The sequence below is a fragment of the Salvelinus namaycush genome, chromosome 2 (assembly GCF_016432855.1).
Source record: "Salvelinus namaycush isolate Seneca chromosome 2, SaNama_1.0, whole genome shotgun sequence".
NCBI lineage: Eukaryota > Metazoa > Chordata > Actinopteri > Salmoniformes > Salmonidae > Salvelinus > Salvelinus namaycush.
The window spans coordinates 6,907,538-6,935,422 of record NC_052308.1 but is presented as its reverse complement, the minus strand read 5'-3'; the positions used below and the strand labels follow the sequence as shown (position 1 = coordinate 6,935,422).

The 27,885-nt window shown below is 46.6% G+C and overlaps 1 protein-coding gene across 2 annotated transcripts in view; it reads left to right on the top strand.

The window, feature by feature from the left end:
* Window positions 1-27,885, top strand: part of LOC120058327 (SRSF protein kinase 1-like) — a 76,872-nt gene that overhangs the window by 28,346 nt on the left and 20,641 nt on the right. For both annotated transcript variants that reach the window (XM_039006913.1, XM_039006922.1), the window contains exons 3-6: window positions 26,434-26,540; window positions 26,627-26,735; window positions 26,837-26,924; window positions 27,013-27,100. In XM_039006913.1, coding sequence (XP_038862841.1) covers window positions 26,434-26,540; window positions 26,627-26,735; window positions 26,837-26,924; window positions 27,013-27,100 — 392 coding nt within the window. The remainder of the gene's footprint in view (window positions 1-26,433; window positions 26,541-26,626; window positions 26,736-26,836; window positions 26,925-27,012; window positions 27,101-27,885) is intronic.

Sequence of the window (27,885 nt, the reverse complement as noted above, 5' to 3'; positions counted from 1 at the left end):
TGGAGAGAGGGTCTCTGGCCCCCACCTGCGTCCCTCCTCTCCACCTCCCTCCATGGGCGTCCGAGCATCCTGCAGGTAAGCGGAGAGGGAGAGTCTGTCGGGGGTCTCTGCACTTGCATGTCCTTGAAGTACCCCTGCGGTGAGTCTGTGTGAGCTGTAACAGCTGGACTCTGTCCTCTCCGGTGGTCCTCAGGTTTGAGGACGCAGGAGAGACAGTTCAGGGATTTAGGAAAACGGTCTTTTCCAATTCCAGTCCTCAAGTACCCCCCCGTCAAGCACAACTGATTCAACTTGTCAATTAATCATTACAGCCATGATCAGTTGAATGAGGCGTGTTTCTCCGGGGCTACAATAAAGATGTGTACCGTTGGGGGCACTGGAGGACTGGAGTGGGGAATCACTGCTCTTGCCTAACTGGGCATGTAATGGTGCTCAGGGGAGGTCTGTTGCTCTGATGTTTGAATCTGGTCAAGGTTAGCCAGAAACGGGACAGTAAAGGAAGGAGGCGTGTGTGTGTGTTGGGGGGAAAATGCAAAAACGTGTGACGGTTGCTCATCAATGGAGATGGGAAATGGATGGATTGTCTGGCTCGCTCTCTCCTTTCTGATTCTTGCGTAGTGTCATGTTGGGTAAGCATCAACAGAGGCAGGTGTTCAGGTCTGTGTGGTTGGAAGGAACCAGGGTTCTGTTTTACCCTCCACTCCGACAGGTGTGAGGATTGGAGTGCGGCTGGGGCAATTATGACATTTTGTCTCCCGGTTATTGTCATGCGAACATTCAACAGTAACATGTTTTCACAACAAAACATATTTCATTAAACTGTTGACAGGTCCTCTCTCTGCACACTCGAAAGGAATGAAGGAGAGATACAAACGCACGGCCGTGAGATTCTGTAGCTAAAGATAATGCGTCATCCTATTTAATTATGAAAAAAAAAATATATATATATATATATATATTACTTACTAGGCTATTCAAATTCACTATAATTGTAGGCTAACGGTAAGCTGCCCTGCACAATCAATGATCCAACGGCATCACCGAGGCCTGTACGTTCTCTCCCAGACTCATGGATAGAACGTTTGGAGTCCATCCAGAATGCATAATACAGTCCAAACGCAGAGGTGGTTTACTAGAATGTTGAAGTACAGGCTAGACCAGTGGTTCCCAAACTTTTTATAGTCCCCTACCCCTTCAAACGTTCAACCTCCAGCTGTCTTCCCCTTTCAACGTTCAACCTCCAGCTGTCTTCCCCTTCAAACGTTCAACCTCCAGCTGTCTTCCCCTTCAAACGTTCAACCTCCAGCTGTCTTCCCCTTCAAACGTTCAACCTCCAGCTGTCTACCCCTTCAAACGTTCAACCTCCAGCCGTCTACCCCTTCAAACGTTCAACCTCCAGCTGCCTTCCCCTTCAAACGTTCAACCTCCAGCTGCCTTCCCCTTCAAACGTTCAACCTCCAGCTGCCTTCCCCTTCAAACGTTCAACCTCCAGCTGCCTTCCCCTTTCAACGTTCAACCTCCAGCTGTCTTCCCCTTCAAACGTTCAACCTCCAGCTGTCTTCCCCTTCAAACGTTCAACCTCCAGCTGTCTTCCCCTTCAAACGTTCAACCTCCAGCTGTCTACCCCTTCAAACGTTCAACCTCCAGCTGTCTACCCCTTCAAACGTTCAACCTCCAGCTGTCTTCCCCTTCAAACGTTCAACCTCCAGCTGTCTTCCCCTTCAAACGTTCAACCTCCAGCTGTCTTCCCCTTCAAACGTTCAACCTCCAGCTGTCTTCCCCTTCAAACGTTTAACCTCCAGCTGTCTACCCCTTCAAACGTTCAACCTCCAGCTGTCTATCCCTTCAAACGTTCAACCTCCAGCCGTCTTCCCCTTCAAACGTTCAACCTCCAGCCGTCTTCCCCTTCAAACGTTCAACCTCCAGCCGTCTTCCCCTTCAAACGTTCAACCTCCAGCCGTCTTCCCCTTCAAACGTTCAACCTCCAGCCGTCTACCCCTTCAAACGTTCAACCTCCAGCCGTCTACCCCTTCAAACGTTCAACCTCCAGCCGTCTTCCCCTTCAAACGTTCAACCTCCAGCCGTCTTCCCCTTCAAACGTTCAACCTCCAGCCGTCTTCCCCTTCAAACGTTCAACCTCCAGCCGTCTTCCCCTTCAAACGTTCAACCTCCAGCCGTCTTCCCCTTCAAACGTTCAACCTCCAGCCGTCTACCCCTTCAAACGTTCAACCTCCAGCCGTCTTCCCCTTCAAACGTTCAACCTCCAGCCGTCTTCCCCTTCAAACGTTCAACCTCCAGCCGTCTACCCCTTCAAACGTTCAACCTCCAGCCGTCTTCCCCTTCAAACGTTCAACCTCCAGCCGTCTTCCCCTTCAAACGTTCAACCTCCAGCCGTCTTCCCCTTCAAACGTTCAACCTCCAGCCGTCTTCCCCTTCAAACGTTCAACCTCCAGCCGTCTTCCCCTTCAAACGTTCAACCTCCAGCCGTCTTCCCCTTCAAACGTTCAACCTCCAGCCGTCTTCCCCTTCAAACGTTCAACCTCCAGCCGTCTACCACTTCAAACGTTCAACCTCCAGCCGTCTACCCCTTCAAACGTTCAACCTCCAGCTGTCTACCCCATCTAGCACCAGGTTCAGCGCACTCTCAAATGTATTGTTGTTGTTGTTGCCATCATGGTATTGGCTATTCCATTGATGCACTAAAGACATCTTAAATCATTTTGTTTTTCCTATGTGTTGTATAACGGCACAATCATTATTTTAATTCAGTATTATTTGGGGGGGCCCATCCACAACGACCGTGTTGGAGGGAGAGAGTGTAGAGGAGGTGGGACGGAATATAGCAGACTACAGCTTTGGGTTAGGGGGATAGACAACAGCACAGCAGCAAACATTGAAGGTTAGACAGGATACTGAGACGTGTCATTGACAGGACCTGTTTGCTGTGTGCGTGACTACGTCAGAATGTTCTGGATTTTATTTCTGGTTTGTGTTAGACTGATAAACAGAATGCTGGCAGTGTTCCTCCTGCTGCTGTACAACCTAAGGTTGTGTGTGTGTGTGTGTGTGTGTGTGTGTGTGTGTGTGTGGGCTGGAACATTTCTGAAAGCCAAGGCTCACATTGATTTAACCCTCGTCAATACCAGGCGCCCAGACAGGCCCGCGCAGGCGACACACATGCACCCTCTCCTCTTTATTGTTCAAACATTTACTCGACTCCACAGTTATCTTTTCTCAATCATAAAGAGAAGTGATGGCGATGTGTAGACAGATGGAGCAGTGTTTCTATGTGAAATCTGTGGGTGTGAAGATGAAGAATAGCAATAGAATTATCTGTAAGTTGTTGCCAAGGAAGTGCGTGATAAAAATACCACCTCCCCCTACAGTGTTAGACCTAGAGCCAGTAGAGGAGGAATAATGGCCACCAGCGAGTGTTGTGTATGCTGATGGATCCCTGTGGCAGCACTATAGACTGCTGCTTTTGTGGACAAAGACCGTGGCTCTTTCTCGCACCCTCTCACTTCGCCCTCCTTTTTCAAAACATAGGCTATTGGAGAAGGTCCGAGGGAAGGGACCTTGGACTTATCCTCCAATACGGTTAAGAAGGACGCAAGGAGATGGCATGCAAGGAATCGAGTGGACATGAGTTGAGAAACATCCCTTGAAATTGTCCCTGAAGCTCAACATAGTGCTGCTGTACTTGACTCCTGGCCCCTCTCAGCTAGCCAATCATAGCTGACATTGAGCTGACAGGAGAACATAACAGTGGTCTCACACAGATCAGATGTTGGGTTCTTTTGAGGATGGAGAGGCTGTGACTGTATGGCCTAGCTAGTTGCTGATTGGTTGGTGGGCAGTGGAACAGCTTCTGATGGGAGAAGGAGAAAAGATAGTAAACATTCTATAGGCATGTCTTTGTCTATAGAATCAGAATGTTCAGAATATTCTAGAAGCATGATGCCTGTGTGTGGTGTTAGAATGTCTGTGGGTTGGGTTCCGAATAGAACTTGAGGCTGTGGCATAGGAATAGAATTCTAGTTCTTTGGGCTGTGGTCCCATGTGTGTAATTGGAATGTCTACATGACATTCTTGGGAGTGTCTTGCCTAGCCACAGGCAGCAGCACATAACATATTTAAATTATTTATTGTTGAAGTTGAATCCGTCTACCCTGACAGTTATGTGACAGAGAGAGGAGGATCTGAAATCCCTGGTTTAGATTCTGGCTGGGATTCAGTGCTATCGGGGATTTGGACAATGTGCCATTTAAAGGTCATTTCCGATTGGGCCGACATATGCCGCATTTACGGTGAATGTCACCTTTGCGAGCGCGGGAACATTTTCTTTTAAAACGTGCAATGCAGACGAATCCCGGCCTCAGTGTATTGTCTAGTCTAGTGGTCGACGGGAGCCTGTCTGAGGTAACTGTTGTTAACGTTGAGTGCCTTCTCTTGTTTTTTTCTCTGTGGTAACAACTGGTGTCTTTCCATTTCCTCAAGTCTTTTCCCCTGGTCAGACCTGTTCAGGATTTTTTATAATTCATAACCCCACCCTGAGACACACACACACACACACACTAGGCTTGTCACGAATCCAACATTTTGATCTGCATGTCATTGTGTCAGTAGGGGGAAGATACTGCATGAAACCTTCTTTACTCTTCAGTTAAGACACACTGTCTCCCTAAAACATTAGGCACCAAATAGAATTTAAGGAGCACCAGAAAGAAATAGATTTTTGATCTACACTGAACAAAAAATATAAATGCAACATGTAGTGTTGGTCCCGTGTCTCATTAGCCGAAATCAACGATCCCAGAAATGTTCCATACGCACAAAAAGCTTATTTCGTTCAAATGTTGTGCACAAATTTACATCGCTGTTAGTGAGCATTTGTCCTTTGCCAAGATAATCCATCCTTCTGACAGGTGTGACATATCAAGAAGCTGATTTAACAGCATGATCATTATTAGAGGTCGACCAATTTAATCGGAATGGCAGATTAATTAGGGCCGATTTCAAGTCTTCATAACAATCGGTAATCGGCATTTTTGAACGCCGATTATGGCCGATTACATTGCACTCCACGAGGACACTGCGTGGCAGGCTGACCACCTGTTATACGAGCGCAGCAAGGAGCCAAGGTAAGTTGCTAGCTAGCATTAAACTTATCTTATAAAAAACAATCACTCTTAACATAATCACTAGTTAACTACACATGGTTGATGATATTACTTGTTTATCTAGCTTGTCCTGCATTGCATATAATCGATGTGGTGCCTGTTAATTTATCATCGAATCACAGCCTACTTCGCCAAACGGGGATTTAACAAGCGCATTCGCGAAAAAAGCACTGTCGTTGCACCAATGTACCTAACCATAAACATCAATGCTTTTCTTAAAATCAATACACAAGTATATATTTTTAAACCTGCGTATTTAGTTAATATTGCCTGCTAACATGAATTTATTTTAACTAGGGAAATTGTGTCACTTCTCTTGCGTTCTGTGCAAGCAGAGTCAGGGTATATGCAACAGTTTGAGCCGCCTGGCTCGTTGCGAACTCTGTGAAGACTATTTCTTTCTAACAAAGACCGTAATTAATTTGCCAATATTTTACATAATGACATAACATTGAAGGTTGTGCAATGTAACAGCAATATTTAGACTTAAGGATGCCACCTGTTAGATAAAATATTGAACGGTTCCGTATTTCACTGAAAGAATAAACGTTTTTTCTAAATGATAGTTTCCGGATTTGACCATATTAATGACCTATGGCTCGTATTTCTGTGTGTTTATTATATTATAATTAAGTCTATGATTTGATATTTGATAGGGCAGTCTGACTGAGTGGTGGTAGGCAGCAGCAGGCTCGTAAGCATTCATTCAAACAGCACTTTCCTGCATTTGCCAGCAGCTCTTCGCAATGCTTGAAGCAGCACTGTTTGACTTCAAGCCTATCAACTGCCGAGATTAGGCTGGCAATACTATAGTGCCTATAAGAACACCCAATGGTCAAAGGTATATGAAATACAAATGTATAGAGAGAAATAGTCCTATAATAACTACAACCTAAAACTTCTTACCTGGGAATATTGAAGACTCATGTTAAAAGGAACCACCAGCTTTCATATGTTCTCATGTTCTGATCAAGGAACTTAAACATTAGCTTTCTTACATGGCACATATTGCACTTTTACTTTCTTCTCCAACACTGTGTTTTTGCGTTATTTAAACCAAATTTAACATGTTTCATTATTTAATTGAGTCTAAGTAGATTTTATTTATGTATTATTTTAAGTTAAAATAAGTGTTCATTCAGTGTTGTAATTGTCATTTTACCAAATATATATATAAAAAAAATGTCCGTTTTTTTATTTTTATTTTTAATTAATTTTTAAATTTATTATTAATAATAAATAAAAAAAAATGTTTTAAAATATTTTTTTAAATTTAAATATTTTTTTTATCGGTATCGGCTTCTTCTGGTCCTCCAATAATCGGTATCGGCGATGAAAAATCATAATCGGTGGACTTCGAATCATTATGTAGGTGAACGTTGTGCTGGGGACAATAAAAGGCCACTCTAAAATGTGCAGTTTTGTCACACAATACAATGCCACAGATGTCTGAAGTTGTGGAGAGTGCAATTGGCATTCTGACTGCAGGAATGTCCACCAGAGCTGTTGCTGGAGAATTGTTAATAAGCCACCTCAAACGTCGTTTTAGAGAATTTGGCAGTACGTCCAACCAGCGTCACAACCTCAGACCACGTGTATAGCGTCATGTGGGTGAGCGGTTTGTTGATGTCAACGTTGTGAACAGAGTGCTTTATGATGGCGGTGGGGTTATGGCATGGGCTGGCTAAGCTACGGAAAACTAATACAATTGCATTTTATCGATGGCAATTTAAATTAACAGCGGTGGTACCGTGACGAGGTCCTGAGGCCCATTGTGCCATTTATCCCCCGCCATCACCTCACGTTTCACAATGATAATGCATGGCCCCATGTCGCAAGGATTTTCCTGGAAGCTAAAAATGTCCCAGTTCTTCATGGCCTGCATACTCACCAGACATGTCACCCATTGAGCACGTTTGGGTTGCTCTGGATCGACGTTTACGACAGCGTGTTCCAGTTCCCGCCAATATCCAGCAACTTCGCACACCAATTGAAGAGTGGGACAACATTCCAAATGCCACAATAAACAGCCTGATCAGCTTTATCGCGCTGCATGAGGCAAATGGTGGTCACACCAGATACAGACTAGTTTTCTGATCCACACTCGTACTTTTATTTTTTTTTACGATATTTTGACCAACAGATGCATATCTGTATTCCCAGTCATGTGAAATCCATAGATTAGGGCTTAAATAATTAATTCCAATTGACTGATTTCCTTTTATGAACTCAGTAAAATCTTTTAAATTGTTGCATGTTGCGTTTATATTTAGTTCTGTGTAGTTTAGGCTTCCATTAGGCCTATATGAATCCTACCTTTTTTTTAAGCACATATCCTGAGTAGCAAACCCTTTCTTCTTTCTGTGCCAATCAAATTTGCCTAGACCTACTGTCAAGTTGTTAGCTAGCTAGGTAACATGACTGAACTACGTTGTTTGTTATCAAACCAACTAATTTGCGACCCGGGACTAGTTTAAAGCAGCACGCGACATGATTTGTAAAATTATATAAAAGGCAAATCCCGCTGGAAAGAAAAAGGCGTGTCTGGTAATATGGGTCATATTTCTATAACTGTTTAGACTAGAAACAAGACCTCTGGTAACACGGGTCATATTTCTATAACTGTTTAGACTAGAAACAAGACCTCTGGTAACACGGGTCATATTTCTATAACTGTTTAGACTAGAAACAAGACCTCTGGTAACACGGGTCATATTTCTATAACTGTTTAGACTAGAAACAAGACCTCTGGTAACACGGGTCATATTTCTATAACTGTTTAGACTAGAAACAAGCAGTTTTCTTTGCTGTAAAGCTGCAGGCATGCCTGTGCTCCATTTTCACTCTTGACAGTGAGGCAGCATGACAGTTATAGAAATAAAATTTGATTTGATTTGAACTTGCACAGTCTACTCCGTCTGATCTGTGCTCTTAATAATAACAAATTATACAATGTATCAACATTGCTCGCTTTTCGCTCTGCTCTTATGTAACAAATGTACAAATCTAACAAAAGACTAATCTGGGTCTGGGTCCCTGCTCGCCATCACTGCTAAATGATAGATCCCAAAATAAAATGAAGGCGAAATAGACGCGTGGGAAGAGTGGACGGAGAGAAGCAGGCGTGAGGATGGCCGATTACAGCTGTCACGTGATGTGTACATGAAAGTGAAGTGGATATGATTGGAGTGATGTGTACATGAAAGTGAAGTGGATATGGTTGAAGTGAAGTGGATTATGATTGGAGTGAAGTGGATTATGATTGGAGTGGAGTGGATTATGATTGGAGTGGAGTGGATTATGATTGGAGTGGAGTGGATTATGATTGGAGTGGAGTGGATTATGATTGGAGTGGAGTGGATTATGATTGGAGTGGAGTGGATTATGATTGGAGTGGAGTGGATTATGATTGGAGTGGAGTGGATTATGATTGGAGTGGAGTGGATTATGATTGGAGTGGAGTGGATTATGATTGGAGTGGATTATGATTGGAGTGGATTATGATTGGAGTGGATTATGATTGGAGTGGATTATGATTGGAGTGGATTATGATTGGAGTGGATTATGATTGGAGTGGATTATGATTGGAGTGGATTATGATTGGAGTGGATTATGATTGGAGTGGATTATGATTGGAGTGGATTATGATTGGAGTGGATTATGATTGGAGTGGATTATGATTGGAGTGGATTATGATTGGAGTGGATTATGATTGGAGTGGATTATGATTGGAGTGGATTATGATTGGAGTGGATTATGATTGGAGTGGATTATGATTGGAGTGGATTATGATTGGAGTGGATTATGATTGGAGTGGAGTGGATTATGATTGGAGTGGAGTGGATTATGATTGGAGTGGAGTGGATTATGATTGGAGTGGAGTGGAGGATGAGTGGAGTGGAGGATGATTGGAGTGGAGTGGAGGATGATTGGAGTGGAGTGGAGGATGATTGGAGTGGAGTGGAGGATGATTGGAGTGGAGTGGAGTATGATTGGAGTGGAGTGGAGTATGATTGGAGTGGAGTGGAGTATGATTGGATCTGAACATACAAGAGACTGGAGGCTGTTGCTTCAATTCAACTGAATTTATAAACAACACTGACTTTATAAACATTTTATAAAACAGGCGCCAGCAGGTTCTTTGGGTCGGTAGGCCTGAAGAAGTTGGTAGTATCATATGAAACGGTATTACGGTGCTCTAAAATGTTTATCGTGAGTATCATAATGTTTTGGTACTGCAATATTACCACACACCTTCTCTGAGGGACAATCCCATCTCTCCCCCCTCTGGCTTGGTTTAGACTGGTCCCATCTCTCCCTCCCTCTGGCTTGGTTTAGACTGGTCCCATCTCTCTCTCCCTCCCTCTGGCTTGGTTTAGACTGGTCCCATCTCTCCCTCCCTCCCTCTGGCTTGGTTTGGACTGGTCCCATCTCTCCCCCCTCTAGCTTGGTTTGGACTGGTCCCATCTCTCCCTCCCTCCCTCTGGCTTGGTTTAGACTGGTCCCATCTCTCTCTCCCTCCCTCTGGCTTGGTTTAGACTGGTCCCATCTCTCCCCCCTCTAGCTTGGTTTGTACTGGTCCCATCTCTCCCCCCTCTGGCTTGGTTTAGACTGGTCCCATCTTTCCCCCCTCTGGCTTGGTTTAGACTGGTCCCATCTCTCCCCCCTCTAGCTTGGTTTGGACTGGTCCCATCTCTCCCTCCCTCCCTCTAGCTTGGTTTAGACTGGTCCCATCTCTCCCTCTCTTCCTCCCTCTGGCTTGGTTTAGACTGGTCCCATCTCTCCCTCTCTTCCTCCCTCTGGCTTGGTTTGGACTGGTCCCATCTCTCCCTCTCTTCCTCCCTCTGGCTTGGTTTAGACTGGTCCCATCTCTCCCTCTCTTCCTCCCTCTGGCTTGGTTTAGACTGGTCCCATCTCTCCCTCTCTTCCTCCCTCTGGCTTGGCTTGGACTGGTCCCATCTCTCCCTCTCTTCCTCCCTCTAGCTTGGTTTGGACTGGTCCCATCTCTCCCCCCTCTAGCTTGGTTTGGACTGGTCCCATCTTTCCCCCCTCTATCTTGGTTTGGACTGGTCCCATCTTTCCCCCCTCTATCTTGGTTTGGACTGGTCCCATCTTTCCCCCCTCTGGCTTGGTTTGGACTGGTCCCATCTCTCCCTCTCTTCCTCACTCTGGCTTGGTTTGGACTGGTCCCATCTCTCCCTCTCTTCCTCCCTCTAGCTTGGTTTGGACTGGTCCCATCTCTCCCCCCTCTAGCTTGGTTTGGACTGGTCCCATCTTTCCCCCCTCTGGCTTGGTTTGGACTGGTCCCATCTTTCCCCCCTCTGGCTTGGTTTGGACTGGTCCCATCTCTCCCTCTCTTCCTCCCTCTGGCTTGGTTTGGACTGGTCCCATCTCTCCCTCTCTTCCTCCCTCTGGCTTGGTTTAGACTGGTCCCATCTCTCCCTCTCTTCCTCCCTCTGGCTTGGTTTGGACTGGTCCCATCTCTCCCTCTCTTCCTCCCTCTGGCTTGGACTGGTCCCATCTTTCCCCCCTCTGGCTTGGTTTGGACTGGTCCCATCTTTCCCCCCTCTGGCTTGGTTTGGACTGGTCCCATCTCTCCCTCTCTTCCTCCCTCTGGCTTGGTTTGGACTGGTCCCATCTCTCCCTCTCTTCCTCCCTCTGGCTTGGTTTAGACTGGTCCCATCTCTCCCCCCTCTAGCTTGGTTTGGACTGGTCCCATCTCTCCCTCTCTTCCTCCCTCTGGCTTGGTTTGGACTGGTCCCATCTCTCTCTCTCCCTCTGGCTTGGTTTAGACTGGTCCCATCTTTCCCCCCTCTAGCTTGGTTTGGACTGGTCCCATCTCTCCCCCCTCTAGCTTGGTTTAGACTGGTCCCATCTTTCCCCCCTCTGGCTTGGTTTAGACTGGTCCCATGTTTCCCCCCTCTGGCTTGGTTTAGACTGGTCCCATGTTTCCCCCCTCTGGCTTGGTTTAGACTGGTCCCATCTTTCCCCCCTCTGGCTTGGTTTAGACTGGTCCCATCTCTCCCCCCTCTAGCTTGGTTTGGACTGGTCCCATCTCTCTCTCCCTCCCTCTGGCTTGGTTTGGACTGGTCCCATCTCTCTCTCCCTCCCTCTGGCTTGGTTTGGACTGGTCCCATCTCTCTCTCCCTCCCTCTGGCTTGGTTTGGACTGGTCCCATCTCTCCCTCTCTCCCTCCCTCTGGCTTGGTTTGGACTGGTCCCATCTCTCCCTCTCTCCCTCCCTCTGGCTTGGTTTGGACTGGTCCCATCTCTCCCTCTCTTCCTCCCTCTGGCTTGGTTTGGACTAGTCCCATCTCTCCCTCTCTTCCTCCCTCTGGCTTGGTTTGGACTGGTCCTATCTCTCCCCGCTCTAGCTTGGTTTGGACTGGTCCCATCTTTCCCCCCTCTGGCTTGGTTTGGACTGGTCCCATCTTTCCCCCCTCTGGCTTGGTTTGGACTGGTCCCATCTTTCCCCCCTCTGGCTTGGTTTGGACTGGTCCCATCTTTCCCCCCTCTGGCTTGGTTTGGACTGGTCCCATCTCTCCCTCTCTTCCTCCCTCTGGCTTGGTTTGGACTGGTCCCATCTCTCCCTCTCTTCCTCCCTCTGGCTTGGTTTGGACTGGTCCCATCTTTCCCCCCTCTGGCTTGGTTTAGACTGGTCCCATCTTTCCCCCCTCTGGCTTGGTTTAGACTGGTCCCATCTTTCCCCCCTCTGGCTTGGTTTAGACTGGTCCCATCTTTCCCCCCTCTGGCTTGGTTTAGACTGGTCCCATCTCTCCCTCTCTTCCTCCCTCTGGCTTGGTTTGGACTGGTCCCATCTCTCCCTCTCTTCCTCCCTCTGGCTTGGTTTGGACTGGTCCCATCTTTCCCCCCTCTGGCTTGGTTTAGACTGGTCCCATCTTTCCCCCCTCTGGCTTGGTTTAGACTGGTCCCATCTTTCCCCCCTCTAGCTTGGTTTGTACTGGTCCCATCTCTCCCCCCTCTGGCTTGGTTTAGACTGGTCCCATGTTTCCCCCCTCTGGCTTGGTTTAGACTGGTCCCATCTTTCCCCCCTCTGGCTTGGTTTAGACTGGTCCCATCTTTCCCCCCTCTGGCTTGGTTTAGACTGGTCCCATCTCTCCCCCCTCTAGCTTGGTTTGGACTGGTCCCATCTCTCTCTCCCTCCCTCTGGCTTGGTTTGGACTGGTCCCATCTCTCTCTCCCTCCCTCTGGCTTGGTTTGGACTGGTCCCATCTCTCTCTCCCTCCCTCTGGCTTGGTTTGGACTGGTCCCATCTCTCCCTCTCTCCCTCCCTCTGGCTTGGTTTGGACTGGTCCCATCTCTCCCTCTCTCCCTCCCTCTGGCTTGGTTTGGACTGGTCCCATCCCTCCCTCCCTCTAGCTTGGTTTGGACTGGTTTCTCCTCCCTCCCTCCAGCTTGGTTTGGACTGGTCCCATCCCTCCCTCCCTCTAGCTTGGTTTGGACTGGTCCCATCCCTCCCTCCCTCTAGCTTGGTTTGGACTGGTCCCATCCCTCCCTCCCTCTAGCTTGGTTTGGACTAGTCCCATCCCTCCCTCCCTCCAGCTTGGTTTGGACTGGTTTTCCCTCCCTCCCTCCCTCCCTCCCTCCCTCCCTCCCTCCCTCCCTCCCTCCCTCCCTCCCTCCCTCCCTCCCTCCCTCCCTCCCTCCCTCCCTCCCTCCCTCCCTCCCTCCCTCTAGCTTGGTTTGGACTGGTTCCCATCTCTCCCTCTCTCCCTCCCTCTGGCTTGGTTTGGACTGGTTCCCATCTCTCCCTCTCTCCCTCCCTCTGGCTTGGTTTGGACTGGTTCCCATCTCTCCCTCTCTCCCTCCCTCTGGCTTGGTTTTGACTGGTTCCCATCTCTCCCTCTCTCCCTCCCTCTGGCTTGGTTTGGACTGGTCCCATCTCTCCCTCTCTCCCTCCCTCTGGCTTGGTTTGGACTGGTCCCATCTCTCCCTCTCTCCCTCCAGCTTGGTTTGGACTGGTTTCTCCTCCCTCCCTCTAGCTTGGTTTGGACTGGTCCCATCTCTCCCTCCCTCCAGCTTGGTTTGGACTGGTTTTCCCTCCCTCCCTCCCTCCCTCCCTCCCTCCCTCCCTCCCTCCCTCCCTCCCTCCCTCCCTCCCCTCCCTCCCTCCCTCCCTCCCTCCCTCCCTCCCTCCCTCCCTCCCTCCCTCCCTCCCTCCCTCCCTCCCTCCCTCCCTCCCTCCCTCTCTAGCTTGGTTTGGACTGGGTTCCCATCTCTCTCTCCCTCCCTCTAGCTTGGTTTGGACTGGGTTCCCATCTCTCTCTCCCTCCCTCTAGCTTGGTTTGGACTGGGTTCCCATCTCTCTCTCCCTCCCTCTAGCTTGGTTTGGACTGGGTTCCCATCTCTCTCTCCCTCCCTCTAGCTTGGTTTGGACTGGGTACATGCCGTTTCCACCTTCAATATTTCAACAGCCTCTTTAACCCCAATGTAGCCTAATGTATAAAAAATGGATTCCATGTTTTCGACTTAATGAACTGGGGCTATGCTGTTACCACAAACGTGGGGTTAATGTTTTAATAATTCACTGTTGTGTCTTTAAGCCTCTTAATTGAAGTGGTGTGAATGGTTGGTTACTTATTCAGGGATAATATGGTAGATGTAATATTTCATAGTAATGATGAGGCTGGAGGACAAGCATCAGCATCAACAAGCCACCCGCCTCTGTGTGAGACCAGTGTGTGAGCAGTGTGTTTGGGTGAGACCAGTATGTGAGCAGTGTGTTTGGGGTGAGACCAGTATGTGAGCAGTGTGTTTGGGTGAGACCAGTATGTGAGCAGTGTGTTTGGGGTGAGACCAGTATGTGAGCAGTGTGTTTGGGGTGAGACCAGTATGTGAGCAGTGTGTTTGGGTGAGACCAGTATGTGAGCAGTGTGTTTGGGGTGAGACCAGTATGTGAGCAGTGTGTTTGGGGTGAGACCGGTATGTGAGCAGTGTGTTTGGGGTGAGACCGGTATGTGAGCAGTGTGTTTGGGTGAGACCGGTATGTGAGCAGTGTGTTTGGGTGAGACCAGTATGTGAGCAGTGTGTTTGGGGTGAGAGCAGTGTGTTTGGGTGAGACCGGTATGTGAGCAGTGTGTTTGGGTGAGACCAGTATGTGAGCAGTGTGTTTGGGTGAGACCAGTATGTGAGCAGTGTGTTTGGGGTGAGACCAGTATGTGAGCAGTGTGTTTGGGGTGAGACCAGTATGTGAGCAGTGTGTTTGGGGTGAGACCAGTATGTGAGCAGTGTGTTTGGGGTGAGACCGGTATGTGAGCAGTGTGTTTGGGGTGAGACCGGTATGTGAGCAGTGTGTTTGGGGTGAGACCGGTATGTGAGCAGTGTGTTTGGGGTGAGACCGGTATGTGAGCAGTGTGTTTGGGGTGAGACCGGTATGTGAGCAGTGTGTTTGGGGTGAGACCGGTATGTGAGCAGTGTGTTTGGGGTGAGACCGGTATGTGAGCAGTGTGTTTGGGTGAGACCAGTATGTGAGCAGTGTGTTTGGGTGAGACCGGTATGTGAGCAGTGTGTTTGGGTGAGACCGGTATGTGAGCAGTGTGTTTGGGGTGAGACCAGTATGTGAGCAGTGTGTTTGGGTGAGACCGGTATGTGAGCAGTGTGTTTGGGGTGAGACCGGTATGTGAGCAGTGTGTTTGGGGTGAGACCGGTATGTGAGCAGTGTGTTTGGGGTGAGACCGGTATGTGAGCAGTGTGTTTGGGGTGAGACCGGTATGTGAGCAGTGTGTTTGGGGTGAGACCGGTATGTGAGCAGTGTGTTTGGGGTGAGACCAGTATGTGAGCAGTGTGTTTGGGGTGAGACCGGTATGTGAGCAGTGTGTTTGGGTGAGACCAGTATGTGAGCAGTGTGTTTGGGGTGAGACCAGTATGTGAGCAGTGTGTTTGGGGTGAGACCAGTATGTGAGCAGTGTGTTTGGGGTGAGACCAGTATGTGAGCAGTGTGTTTGGGGTGAGACCAGTATGTGAGCAGTGTGTTTGGGGTGAGACCAGTATGTGAGCAGTGTGTTTGGGGTGAGACCAGTATGTGAGCAGTGTGTTTGGGGTGAGACCAGTATGTGAGCAGTGTGTTTGGGGTGAGACCAGTATGTGAGCAGTGTGTTTGGGGTGAGACCAGTATGTGAGCAGTGTGTTTGGGGTGAGACCAGTATGTGAGCAGTGTGTTTGGGGTGAGACCAGTATGTGAGCAGTGTGTTTGGGGTGAGACCAGTATGTGAGCAGTGTGTTTGGGTGAGACCAGTGTGTATGAGTGAGCAGTGTGTTTGGGGTGAGAGCAGTGTGTTTGGGGTGAGACCAGTATGTGAGCAGTGTGTTTGGGGTGAGACCGGTATGTGAGCAGTGTGTTTGGGTGAGACCGGTATGTGAGCAGTGTGTTTGGGGTGAGACCGGTATGTGAGCAGTGTGTTTGGGGTGAGACCAGTATGTGAGCAGTGTGTTTGGGGTGAGACCGGTATGTGAGCAGTGTGTTTGGGTGAGACCGGTATGTGAGCAGTGTGTTTGGGGTGAGACCAGTATGTGAGCAGTGTGTTTGGGTGAGACCAGTATGTGAGCCGTGTGTTTGGGGTGAGACCGGTATGTGAGCAGTGTGTTTGGGGTGAGACCGGTATGTGAGCAGTGTGTTTGGGGTGAGACCAGTGTGTTTGGGGTGAGACCAGTATGTGAGCCGTGTGTTTGGGGTGAGACCGGTATGTGAGCAGTGTGTTTGGGGTGAGACCGGTATGTGAGCAGTGTGTTTGGGGTGAGACCAGTGTGTTTGGGGTGAGACCGGTATGTGAGCAGTGTGTTTGGGGTGAGACCGGTATGTGAGCAGTGTGTTTGGGGTGAGACCAGTGTGTTTGGGGTGAGACCAGTGTGTTTGGGGTGAGACCAGTATGTGAGCAGTGTGTTTGGGGTGAGAGCAGTGTGTTTGGGTGAGACCGGTATGTGAGCAGTGTGTTTGGGGTGAGACCGGTATGTGAGCAGTGTATTTGGGGTGAGACCAGTATGTGAGCAGTGTGTTTGGGGTGAGACCGGTATGTGAGCAGTGTGTTTGGGTGAGACCAGTGTTTGGGGTGAGACCGGTATGTGAGCAGTGTGTTTGGGTGAGACCGGTATGTGAGCAGTGTGTTTGGGGTGAGACCAGTATGTGAGCAGTGTGTTTGGGTGAGACCAGTATGTGAGCAGTGTGTTTGGGGTGAGAGCAGTGTGTTTGGGTGAGACCAGTATGTGAGCAGTGTGTTTGGGGTGAGACCAGTATGTGAGCAGTGTGTTTGGGGTGAGACCAGTATGTGAGCAGGGTGTTTGGGGTGAGACCGGTATGTGAGCAGTGTGTTTGTGGTGAGACCAGTATGTGAGCAGTGTGTTTGGGGTGAGACCAGTATGTGAGCAGTGTGTTTGGGGTGTGACCGGTATGTGAGCAGTGTGTTTGGGGTGTGACCAGTATGTGAGCAGTGTGTTTGGGGTGAGACCAGTATGTGAGCAGTGTGTTTGGGTGAGACCAGTATGTGAGCAGTGTGTTTGGGGTGAGACCAGTGTGTTTGGGGTGAGACCGGTATGTGAGCAGTGTGTTTGGGTGAGACCAGTATGTGAGCAGTGTGTTTGGGGTGAGACCAGTGTGTTTGGGGTGAGACCGGTATGTGAGCAGTGTGTTTGGGTGAGACCAGTATGTGAGCAGTGTGTTTGGGGTGTGACCAGTATGTGAGCAGTGTGTTTGGGTGAGACCAGTATGTGAGCAGTGTGTTTGGGGTGAGACCAGTGTGTTTGGGGTGAGACCAGTATGTGAGCAGTGTGTTTGGGGTGAGACCAGTATGTGAGCAGTGTGTTTGGGGTGAGACCAGTATGTGAGCAGTGTGTTTGGGGTGAGACCAGTGTGTATGAGTGAGCAGTGTGTTTGGGGTGAGAGCAGTGTGTTTGGGGTGAGACCAGTATGTGAGCAGTGTGTTTGGGGTGAGACCGGTATGTGAGCAGTGTGTTTGGGGTGAGACCGGTATGTGAGCAGTGTGTTTGGGTGAGACCAGTATGTGAGCAGTGTGTTTGGGTGAGACCAGTATGTGAGCAGTGTTTTTGGGGTGAGACCAGTGTGTGAGCAGTGTGTTTGGGGTGAGACCAGTATGTGAGCAGTGTGTTTGTGTGAGACCAGTATGTGAGCAGTGTGTTTGGGGTGAGACCAGTATGTGAGCAGTGTGTTTGGGGTGAGACCAGTATGTGAGCAGTGTGTTTGGGTGAGACCAGTATGTGAGCAGTGTGTTTGGGTGAGACCAGTATGTGAGCAGTGTGTTTGGGTGAGACCAGTGTGTCTGTGTTTGGGTAACAACAGTGTGTATGAGATGCTAGGTCTGTGACGGTAACTGAATAACTGTCTGTCTGACGGTTATGGATGAGTGCTGCCATGAAAATAAAAACACTGTCAAAACCGTTTTAAATCGGCATACATTCATTTTTTAAATTATTTTTATTAACTTTATTTTCCATCTAGATAAACTTGACCTAATATCGCAATTGCTTTCTAAGGATTATAACCAATTGTTTTGTCTATTAAGCATTCTACGTCTCCCCATTCCAACTGTCATTTGATGCTCCAGCAGCTAATTGGCTAGATGCGCAGGGGTGTGGAAGTGCTAGCAGCTAATTGGCTAGATGCGTGGGGGTGTGGAAGTGCTAGCAGCTAATTGGCTAGATGCGCGGGGGTGTGGAAGTGCTAGCAGCTAATTGGCTAGATGCGTGGGGGTGTGGAAGTGCTAGCAGCTAATTGGCTAGATGCGCGGGGGTGTGGAAGTGCTAGCAGCTAATTGGCTAGATGCGTGGGGGTGTGGAAGTGCTAGCAGCTAATTGGCTAGATGCGCGGGGGTGTGGAAGTGCTAGCAGCTAATTGGCTAGATGCGCGGGGGTGTGGAAGTGCTATAGGCTATGGCACTTCAGTCTTTGATGTGTGGACGTTCTTTTATGCAATGCACGTGTTCATTGCTTGCTTGTAAATAAATAAAGCGGTCTTTTAAAACAGGTTGGGTGTTGCTGATTTTATTTAATTATTCAACACCAGTCGACAAGGTTCTGGCTCTGAGCCCTATAATTCGCTAATGTTGTGTCAAATAGACAATGCTATCCCTCCAGGCATGGTATGATATGGAATCTGTTAATAATGTATAGACTAATCTATGCTGATAAATAGGCTATGGACATGTTGTGTGTATTTGTTTCTATTTGATTGTCAGCTTCATCTTCATACTATATCATAGCTGTCTCCCTGCGTACTGTCCTTGTCAATTCATTATCTTGTAGCCTACTTTCGGGAAAGCCTAAGGTAGGCCTAGGTTTTTTAATAGGTTTTAAGGAAAGAATATTTGCTCTTGTGTCTGACATACATTGGTGGCTTTGATTGACTGGTCTTTTTACAGGGGGTGGTGCTGTGTGAACACTGGTTTTCTCTATAGTCCTATATGTCCATTCTGATGCTCTCTATAGGCCTATATGTCCATTCTGATGCTCTCTATAGGCCTATATGTCCATTCTGATGCTCTCTATAGGCCTATATGTCCATTCTGATGCTCTCTATAGGCCTATATGTCCATTCTGAAAGTTTCCTAAAGTATCCAGTCTGGACTCTCTCTCTTTTAATAAGAATCAAACGCTCCTGTCGTGATTTCATCTTGTAAAATGCCTATTTTCACAAAAGGCCCTTTCTCACCAAGTCTGTTGTTTTCGACCAAATAAACAGAAACCACATCTTTGTTTATGAAGTCACATCTTTGTTTATGAAGCCACATCTTTGTTTATGAAGTCACATCTTTGTTTATGAAGCCACATCTTTGTTTATGAAGCCACATCTTTGTTTATGAAGTCCTTTACACCAATTGTGAAATATCGTCCTGCCACAATCTGTTAATTATTTATTCGGAACAGGTTTGATATTTTAATTTTTTTGCAAAATAAGCTGTTGACCAATATACATTGTTATCTGGGACGCTGCCACTGACAGGCTGCGCACTGCGAATGACAGGTCTGTGTATTCGTTGTGTGAATGAATTAATGAACACAGATCTCTCTGCCTGTTTTTACATTTGTACGGTATCAGTTTAGCCAATGTGATCACGCCACAGCAGAGCTAGGTTACACGTCACTCGTCATTCAAACCTGTCTGTTCATTGCCAACGCTGTAGCCTATTTTTATAGCCATTCGGCAATAATAAATCAAATTTATTTATATAGCCCTTCGTACATCAGCTGACATCTCAGTGCTGTACAGAAACCCAGCCTAAAACCCCAAACGGCAAGCAATGCAGGTGTAGAAGCACGGTGGCTAGAAAAAACTCCCTAGAAAGGCCAATAGGATGGATCGACGCTTCTCTCCTCAAATAGGCCATAGTTTTAAAAAAATTGCTTGAAATAAGTTTCAAACTATATTGCTGCTGTTTGTCTATATATAGGGTACTCGTTCAAGCACTAGAGTTAGGGGGAAGAGATGGGCCAGCCAAGATGCCCGAATTCCGCAAAAAGGGAACGGCGAAAACAAAAATGTTAATGCCTTCATTCGTATAGCCTTTTAATTAGGTTATTTTTTTATGCCTGCTAAAGTGAATCTAGGTGACCACCTAGGCTTTAGTCAACCCTGAAAGACAGAGAGAAATAATATCCGCCTGCATTTACCTTTATCAATAAGTGGTTGCACAGATTTAGATAAAACACTGTCAACCACCCATTGCTTCAGTAAAATGTACCTGATCATTAGGCTTTGGACAGGTTGTTAAAATGTACCTGATCATTAGGCTTTGGACAGGTTGTTAAAATGTACCTGATCATTAGGCTTTGGACAGGTTGCTAAAATGTACCTGATCATTAGGCTTTGGACAGGTTGCTAAAATGTACCTGATCATTAGGCTTTGGACAGGTTGATAAAATGTACCTGATCATTAGGCTTTGGACAGGTTGTTAAAATGTACCTGATCATTAGGCTTTGGACAGGTTGATAAAATGTACCTGATCATTAGGCTTTGGACAGGTTGATAAAATGTACCTGATCATTAGGCTTTGGACAGGTTGATAAAATGTACCTGATCATTAGGCTTTGGACAGGTTGTTAAAATGTACCTGATCATTAGGCTTTGGACAGGTTGTTAAAATGTACCTGATCATTAGGCTTTGGACAGGTTGATAAAATGTACCTGATCATTAGGCTTTGGACAGGTTGTTAAAATGTACCTGATCATTAGGCTTTGGACAGGTTGTTAAAATGTACCTGATCATTAGGCTTTGGACAGGTTGATAAAATGTACCTGATCATTAGGCTTTGGACAGGTTGTTAAAATGTACCTGATCATTAGGCTTTGGACAGGTTGATAAAATGTACCTGATCATTAGGCTTTGGACAGGTTGTTAAAATGTACCTGATCATTAGGCTTTGGACAGGTTGATAAAATGTACCTGATCATTAGGCTTTGGACAGGTTGATAAAATGTACCTGATCATTAGGCTTTGGACAGGTTGCTAAAATGTACCTGATCATTAGGCTTTGGACAGGTTGTTAAAATGTACCTGATCATTAGGCTTTGGACAGGTTGATAAAATGTACCTGATCATTAGGCTTTGGACAGGTTGATAAAATGTACCTGATCATTAGGCTTTGGACAGGTTGATAAAATGTACCTGATCATTAGGCTTTGGACAGGTTGATAAAATGTACCTGATCATTAGGCTTTGGACAGGTTGATAAAATGTACCTGATCATTAGGCTTTGGACAGGTTGATAAAATGTACCTGATCATTAGGCTTTGGACAGGTTGATAAAATGTACCTGATCATTAGGCTTTGGACAGGTTGTTAAAATGTACCTGATCATTAGGCTTTGGACAGGTTGATAAAATGTACCTGATCATTAGGCTTTGGACAGGTTGTTAAAATGTACCTGATCATTAGGCTTTGGACAGGTTGTTAAAATGTACCTGATCATTAGGCTTTGGACAGGTTGATAAAATGTACCTGATCATTAGGCTTTGGACAGGTTGTTAAAATGTACCTGATCATTAGGCTTTGGACAGGTTGTTAAAATGTACCTGATCATTAGGCTTTGGACAGGTTGTTAAAATGTACCTGTTCATTAGGCTTTGGACAGGTTGTTAAAATGTACCTGATCATTAGGCTTTGGACAGGTTGTTAAAATGTACCTGATCATTAGGCTTTGGACAGGTTGTTAAAATGTACCTGATCATTAGGCTTTGGACAGGTTGATAAAATGTACCTGATCATTAGGCTTTGGACAGGTTGATAAAATGTACCTGATTATTAGGCTTTGGACAGGTTGATAAAATGTACCTGATCATTAGGCTTTGGACAGGTTGATAAAATGTACCTGATCATTAGGCTTTGGACAGGTTGCGTGCCACTGTTTCTGTTTTCTAATGGTCGTCCATTTCATCTTCATGCCTGTCACAGATGTTTATACAGGACCAGTCAACAGTTTGGACACGCCTACTCATTCCAGGGTTTTTCTTTATTTTTACTTTTTTTGTACAGAATAATAGTGAATACATCAGAACTATGAAATAACACATATGGAATCATGTAGTAACCAGAAAAAGTGTTGTGCGAATTGTTCAGGAAAGTGGAGGGACAAATGAATCTGACTTGGTGTGAATGGTTTAGTGTCAAAATCGGAATCTGTATTTTTTTCGGAATTCTTTCCAATCTGACGTTTCTTAGTTTGTATACTACACTAATAACTTAAATAATAATGAAATGCTACTGATAAATCAAGTTGTATTGGTCACATGTGCAGAATACAACAGGTGTAGTTGACCTTACACTTAAATGCTTTCTTACAAGCCCTTAACCAACAATGCAGTTTTAAGAAAATACCAAAAAAGAAAAGTAAGAGGTAAGAATAACAAATCATTAAAGAACAGCAGTAAATAACAATAGTGGGGCTATAAACAGGGGGTACCGGTACAGAGTCGATGTGCGGGGGCACCAGTGTCGAGGTAATATGTACATGTAGGTAGAGTTATTAAAGTGACTATGCATAGATAAACAGAGTAGCAGCAGCATGGGGGGGGGGGGGGGGGGGCGGCAATGCAAATAGTCCGGGTAGCCATTTGATTAGATGTTCTGGAGTCTTATAGCTTGGGGGTAGAAGCTGTTAAGAAGCCTTTTGGTCCTAGACCTGGTGCTCCGGTACCGCTTGCAATGTGGTAGCAGAGAGAACAGTCTATGACTTGGGTGGCTGGAGTGTTTCACTAGGGCCTTCCTCTGACACCGCCTGGTATAGAGGTCCTGGGTGGCAGGAAGCTTAGCCCCAGTGATGTACTGGGTCGTACGCACTACCCTCTGTAGTGCCTTGCGGTCGGAGGCTGAGCAAATGCCATACAAGGCAGTGATGCAACACGTCTGGATGCTCTCTGGTGCAGCTGTAGAACCTTTTGAGGATCTGAGGACCCATGCTAAATCTTTTCAGTCTCCTGAGGGGGAATAGGTTTTGTTGTGACCTCTTCATGACTGTCTTGGTGTGTTTGGACCATGTTAGTTTGTTGGTGATGTGGTCACCAAGGAACTTGAAGCTCTCAACCTGCTCCACTACAGCCCGGTCGATGAGAATGGGGGCGTGCTCGGTCCTTGCAGAGGGAGGTGTTTAGTCCCAGGGTCCTTAGCTTAGTGATGAGCTTTGAGGGCACTGTGGTGTTGAACGCTGAGCTGTAGTCAATGAATAGCATTCTCACATAAGTGTTCCTTTTGTCCAGGTGTGAAAGGGCAGTGTGGAGTGTAATAGAGATTGCATCATCTATGGATCTGTTGGTGTGATATGCAAATTGGAGTGGGTCTAGGATTTCTGGGATAATGGTGTTGATGTGAGCCATGACCAGCCTTTCAAAGCATTTCATGGCTATAGACGTGAGTGCTACGGGTCGGTAGTCATTTAGGCAGGTTACTTTAGTGTTCTTGGGCACAGGGACTATGGTGGTCTGCTTGAAACATGTTGGTATTAGACTCAGACAGGGAGAGGTTGAAAATGTCAGTGAAGACACTTGCCAGTTGGTCAGCGTATGCTCTGTGTACACGTCCTGGTAATCCGCCTGGCCCTGTGAATGTTGACCTGTTTAAAGGTCTTATGGCGGTATACAGCTCATTGAGTGCGGTTTTAGTGCCAGCCTCGGTCTGTGGTGGTATGTAAACAGCTACGAAAAATACAGAAACTCTCTAGGTAGGTAGTGTGGTCTTGAGATACTCTACCTCAGGGGAGCAAAACCTAGCGACTTCCTTAGATATCGTGCACCAGCTGTTGTTTACATAAATGCATAGGCCCCCACCCCGTGTCTTACCAGAGGCTGCTGTTCTGTCCTGCCGATAGTGTATAACCCGCCAGCTGTATGTTCTTAATGTCGTCGTTCAGCCACGACTCGGTGAAACATAAGATATTACAGTTTTTAATGTCCGGTTGGTAGGATATACATGCTTTCAGTTCGTCCCATTTATTTCCCAGCGATTGAACGTTAGCTAGCAGGACGGAAGGCAGAGGCAGATTAGCCACTCGTCACCTGATCCTCACAAGGCACCCTGATATTTTTCAGCGAAATCTCAGTTTGCTTCTCCAGCGAATGACAGGGATCAGGGTCTGGTCGGGTGTCTAGTATATCCCTCCCGTCCGACTCATTGAAGATAAACTCTTCGTCTAATTTGAGGTGAGTAATCACAGTTCTGATGTCCAGAAGTTTTTTTGGGTCATAAGAGACGGCAGCAGCAACATTATGTACAAGACAAGTTACGAACAACGTGAAAAAACAAACAAAATAGCATGATTGGTTAAGAGCCGATAAGACGGGAGCCATTTCCTCCAGCGCCATCACGGGTAATAACGTGTAACGGTAATAGTGAAGTTGCAGAGAAAAGCCACGTTTCTTTTGAGTCTGATATATTTGCCAATCCCCCCCATCCATTACAGACCGATGATTATAAAGTAGAGCACAGAGAAACAGACGCTTCCATTTAATAAGCTACTTCAGTCTCCATCCACAGTCTCACTACTGACGGACTCTCCACTCCACTGGGCTCAGTGGGCTGACTGTGTATATAGTAAACTAGGGCTGACCCCATTTAGTTGACTGGTCGATTATTTGGTCGATAGGCTCTTGGTCGACAGATTTCTTTAGTCAAGCAGTCGCAAATATATTTTTTTCATGGTGCCCAAGACACCCATCTGATTCACACCTGTCTCAGTGGACTAATCCATTGCGGAGGCCACTGATGGCACAGTAGATCACTCTTAAGACGTGTTACTGTAATTGTATCTGGTTATATTATGTCAAAAAGAATGGGGCAACACTAAATATATTTTTATAACAAATGCACTTTCATCTGCGTTGGGTTGCTGGCCGCGGTTCTGACACTATCTTCAGTGCGCCGTTCCCTATGATGCTATGTGCATAATACCAAATTTACCCAGCACATTGGTGTTGAACAATGTGGCGGAGGCAGCAGCTTAGTGAAGAGAGGAGGAAACAGCCCTTAATTGTCCAAGAAAATTGAGGAGGGGAAACCCCAACTTTAATTAGGCACATTTAACAGTTAGGCTATTGATTTATAGACCTGTCTTTATAAAGCCTCCACTCCTCTGGGATGGCTTTCTGCCAGATGTTGGAACATTGCTGCAGGGACTTGCTTCCATTCAGCCACGAGAGTATTAGTGAGGTCGGACACTGATGTTGGGCATTCTCAAGGTGTTTGATGGGGTTTTCAGGGCTCTGTGCAGGCCATTTCTGTATGGACTTCGCTTTGTGCACGGGGGGGCATTGTCATGCTGAAACAGGAAAGGTCCTTCCCCGAACTGTTGCCACAAAGTTGGAAGCACAGAATCATCTAGAATGTCCATGTATGTTGTAGCGTTAAAAATGTCCCTTCACTGGAAGGGAAAAGCCCGAACCATGAAAAACAGTCCCAGACCATTATTCCTCCTCCACCAAGCTTTACAGTTGGCGCTATGCATTGGGGCAGGTAGTGTTTCCTGGCATCCGCCAATCCCAGATTTGTCCATCGGACTACCAGATGGTGAAGTGTGATTTCATGAAGCTCCCGACACACAGTTATTGGGCTGATGTTGCTTCCAGAGGCAGTTTGGAACTCGGTAGTGAGTGTTGCAACCGAGGACAGACAATTTTTATGCTCTTCAGCACTTGGCGGTCCCGTTCTGTGAGCTTGTGTGCCCTACCACTTCGCCGCTGAGCCGTTGTTGCTCCTAGACGTTTCCACTTCACAGTCACAATATTTACAGTTGACCAGGGCAGCAATTTGACAAACTAACTTGTTCGGAAGGTGGCATCTTATGACATTGCCACGTTGAGTCACCAAGCTCTTCAGTAAGGCCATTCTACTGCCAATGTTTGTCTATGGAGATTGCATGTCTGTGTGCTCAATTTTATACACCTGTCAGCAACGGGTGTGGCTGAAATAGCCAAATCCACTAATTTGAAGTTGTGTCCGCATACTTTTGTGCATATATAGTATATCTATGGATTGAGATGAGACTTTGGCTTTGTTCTGGTGTGTGTGTGTGTGTGTATACCGAATGAAAATATAAATGCAACATGCAGCAATTTCAAAGGTTTGACTGAGTTAGTTGATGTAATGAAATCAGTCTGTTGAAATAAGGTCATCAGGTCCTAATCTATGGATTTAACATGACTGGGTAGGGGCGGAGCCATGGGTGGGCCTGGGAGGGCACATGAACTTGGCAGGCAGGCACACCCACTGGGGCATTATTACAGAAATACTTCTCGACCCCTCAGATTATCCCGCTGGTGAAGAAGCCAGATGTGGAGGTCCTGGGCTAGCGTGGCTATGTGCGGTCTGCGGTGGTGAGGCCGGTTGGACATACGGCCAAATTCTCTAAAACAACGTTAGAGGTGGCTTATGGTAGAGAAATGAGCATTGCTGACTGTGGGCATTACCACATTACCGTGCCAATAGCACGCTCAATCATCTTGAAGACTGATCATTTTGAAGTGGCCGTTTATTGTCCCAGCACAAGGTGCACCTGTGTAAGGATCATGCTGTTTAATCAGCTTCTTGATATGCCACACCTGTGAAGTGGATGGCTTATTTTGGGAAAGGAGAAATGCTCACCAATAGGGATGTAAATATATTTGTGCACAAAATTTGAGAAATTTCTGCAATTTGAATGGAAAAGTTAAGCTTTGTCTAATCTTTCTCCCTCCTGTCCCCATTCACTCTTCTCTCTCCCTTCTCCCCATCTCTCTCTCTCTCCCCCTCTCTCTCTCCAGACCAGACCCTGCGTCCCAGCAGAATGACTCTCCTCTCCCAGACCAGGATGAGGAGATACTGGGCTCTGACGATGAGGAGCAGGAAGACCCCAATGATTACTGTAGAGGTATGATAGACACACACACCGACTACTGTAGAGGTACAACACACACACACATGCACACATCCAACTATCATGTGTTACTATTGCAGGAGGTTACCACCATGTGAAGATAGGAGACCTGTTCAATGGTAGATACCATGTGATCAGGAAGCTGGGCTGGGGACATTTCTCCACCGTGTGGTTGGCCTGGGACATACAGTAAGTTCTGTCTGTGTAAATGGTGCTGAGTAAAGGCCCGTTAAAGTGGTAGAGGCTTATTGGTGTTTCATTGTGTAACATATGTTGCCCTGTATTTCCAGGGGGAAGTGTTTTGTGGCCATGAAGGTGGTGAAGAGTGCAGAGCATTACACTGAGACAGCCCTGGATGAGATCAAGCTGCTGAGATCAGTGAGGAACACATACACTCACTCACTCAGTCACTCACTCCGTCGTCCACTTGTACTCAATATGATTAGTATTGATGTGTGTGTTCCAGGTCAGGAACACGGACCAGAAGGACCCCAGCAGGGAGAGGGTAGTTCAGCTACTGGATGACTTCAGGATCTCTGGCATGAACGGAACTCGTATCCTCAGTTAAACGTCCACGACAACACTGCTGCTCAACATGAAAACTGACAACAAGAGAGAACCGGCATATTCCATGTACTCCGTACTCACTCGGATCAGTGTGTTACTATTGGTCAATATTATGAGCCTTAACTTCTCTGGGATATGTGGGACGCTAGCGTCTAACATCTAGTGAAAATGCAGAGCGCCAAATTCAAATAAATTACTTTAAAAATGTAACTTTCATGAAATCATACATGCAATAAACCAAATTAAAGCTACACTTGTTGTGAATCCAGCCAACGTGTCAGATTTCAAAAAGGCTTTACGACGAAAGCACACCAAATGATTATGTTAGGACAGTACATAGCCACAGAAAAACACAGCCATTTTTCCAGCCAAAGAGAGGAGTCACAAAAATCATAAATAGAGAGAAAATGAATCACTAACCTTTGATCTTCATCAGATGACACTCATAGGACTTCATGTTACACAATACATGTATGTTTTGTTCGATAAAGTTCATATTTATATCCAAAAATCTCAGTTTACATTGGTACGTTACGTTCAGTAATGTTTTGCTTCCAAAACATCCGGTGATTTTGCAGAGAGCCACATCAATTTACAGAAATACTCATCATAAATGTTGATGAAATTACATGTGTTATGCATGGAACTTTAGATAAACTTCTCCTTAATGCAACCACTGTGTCAGATTTCAAAAAGCTTTACCGAAAAAGCACACCATGCAATAATCTGAGTACAGCGCTCAGAGCCCTAACAAGTCAAAGAGATATCTGCC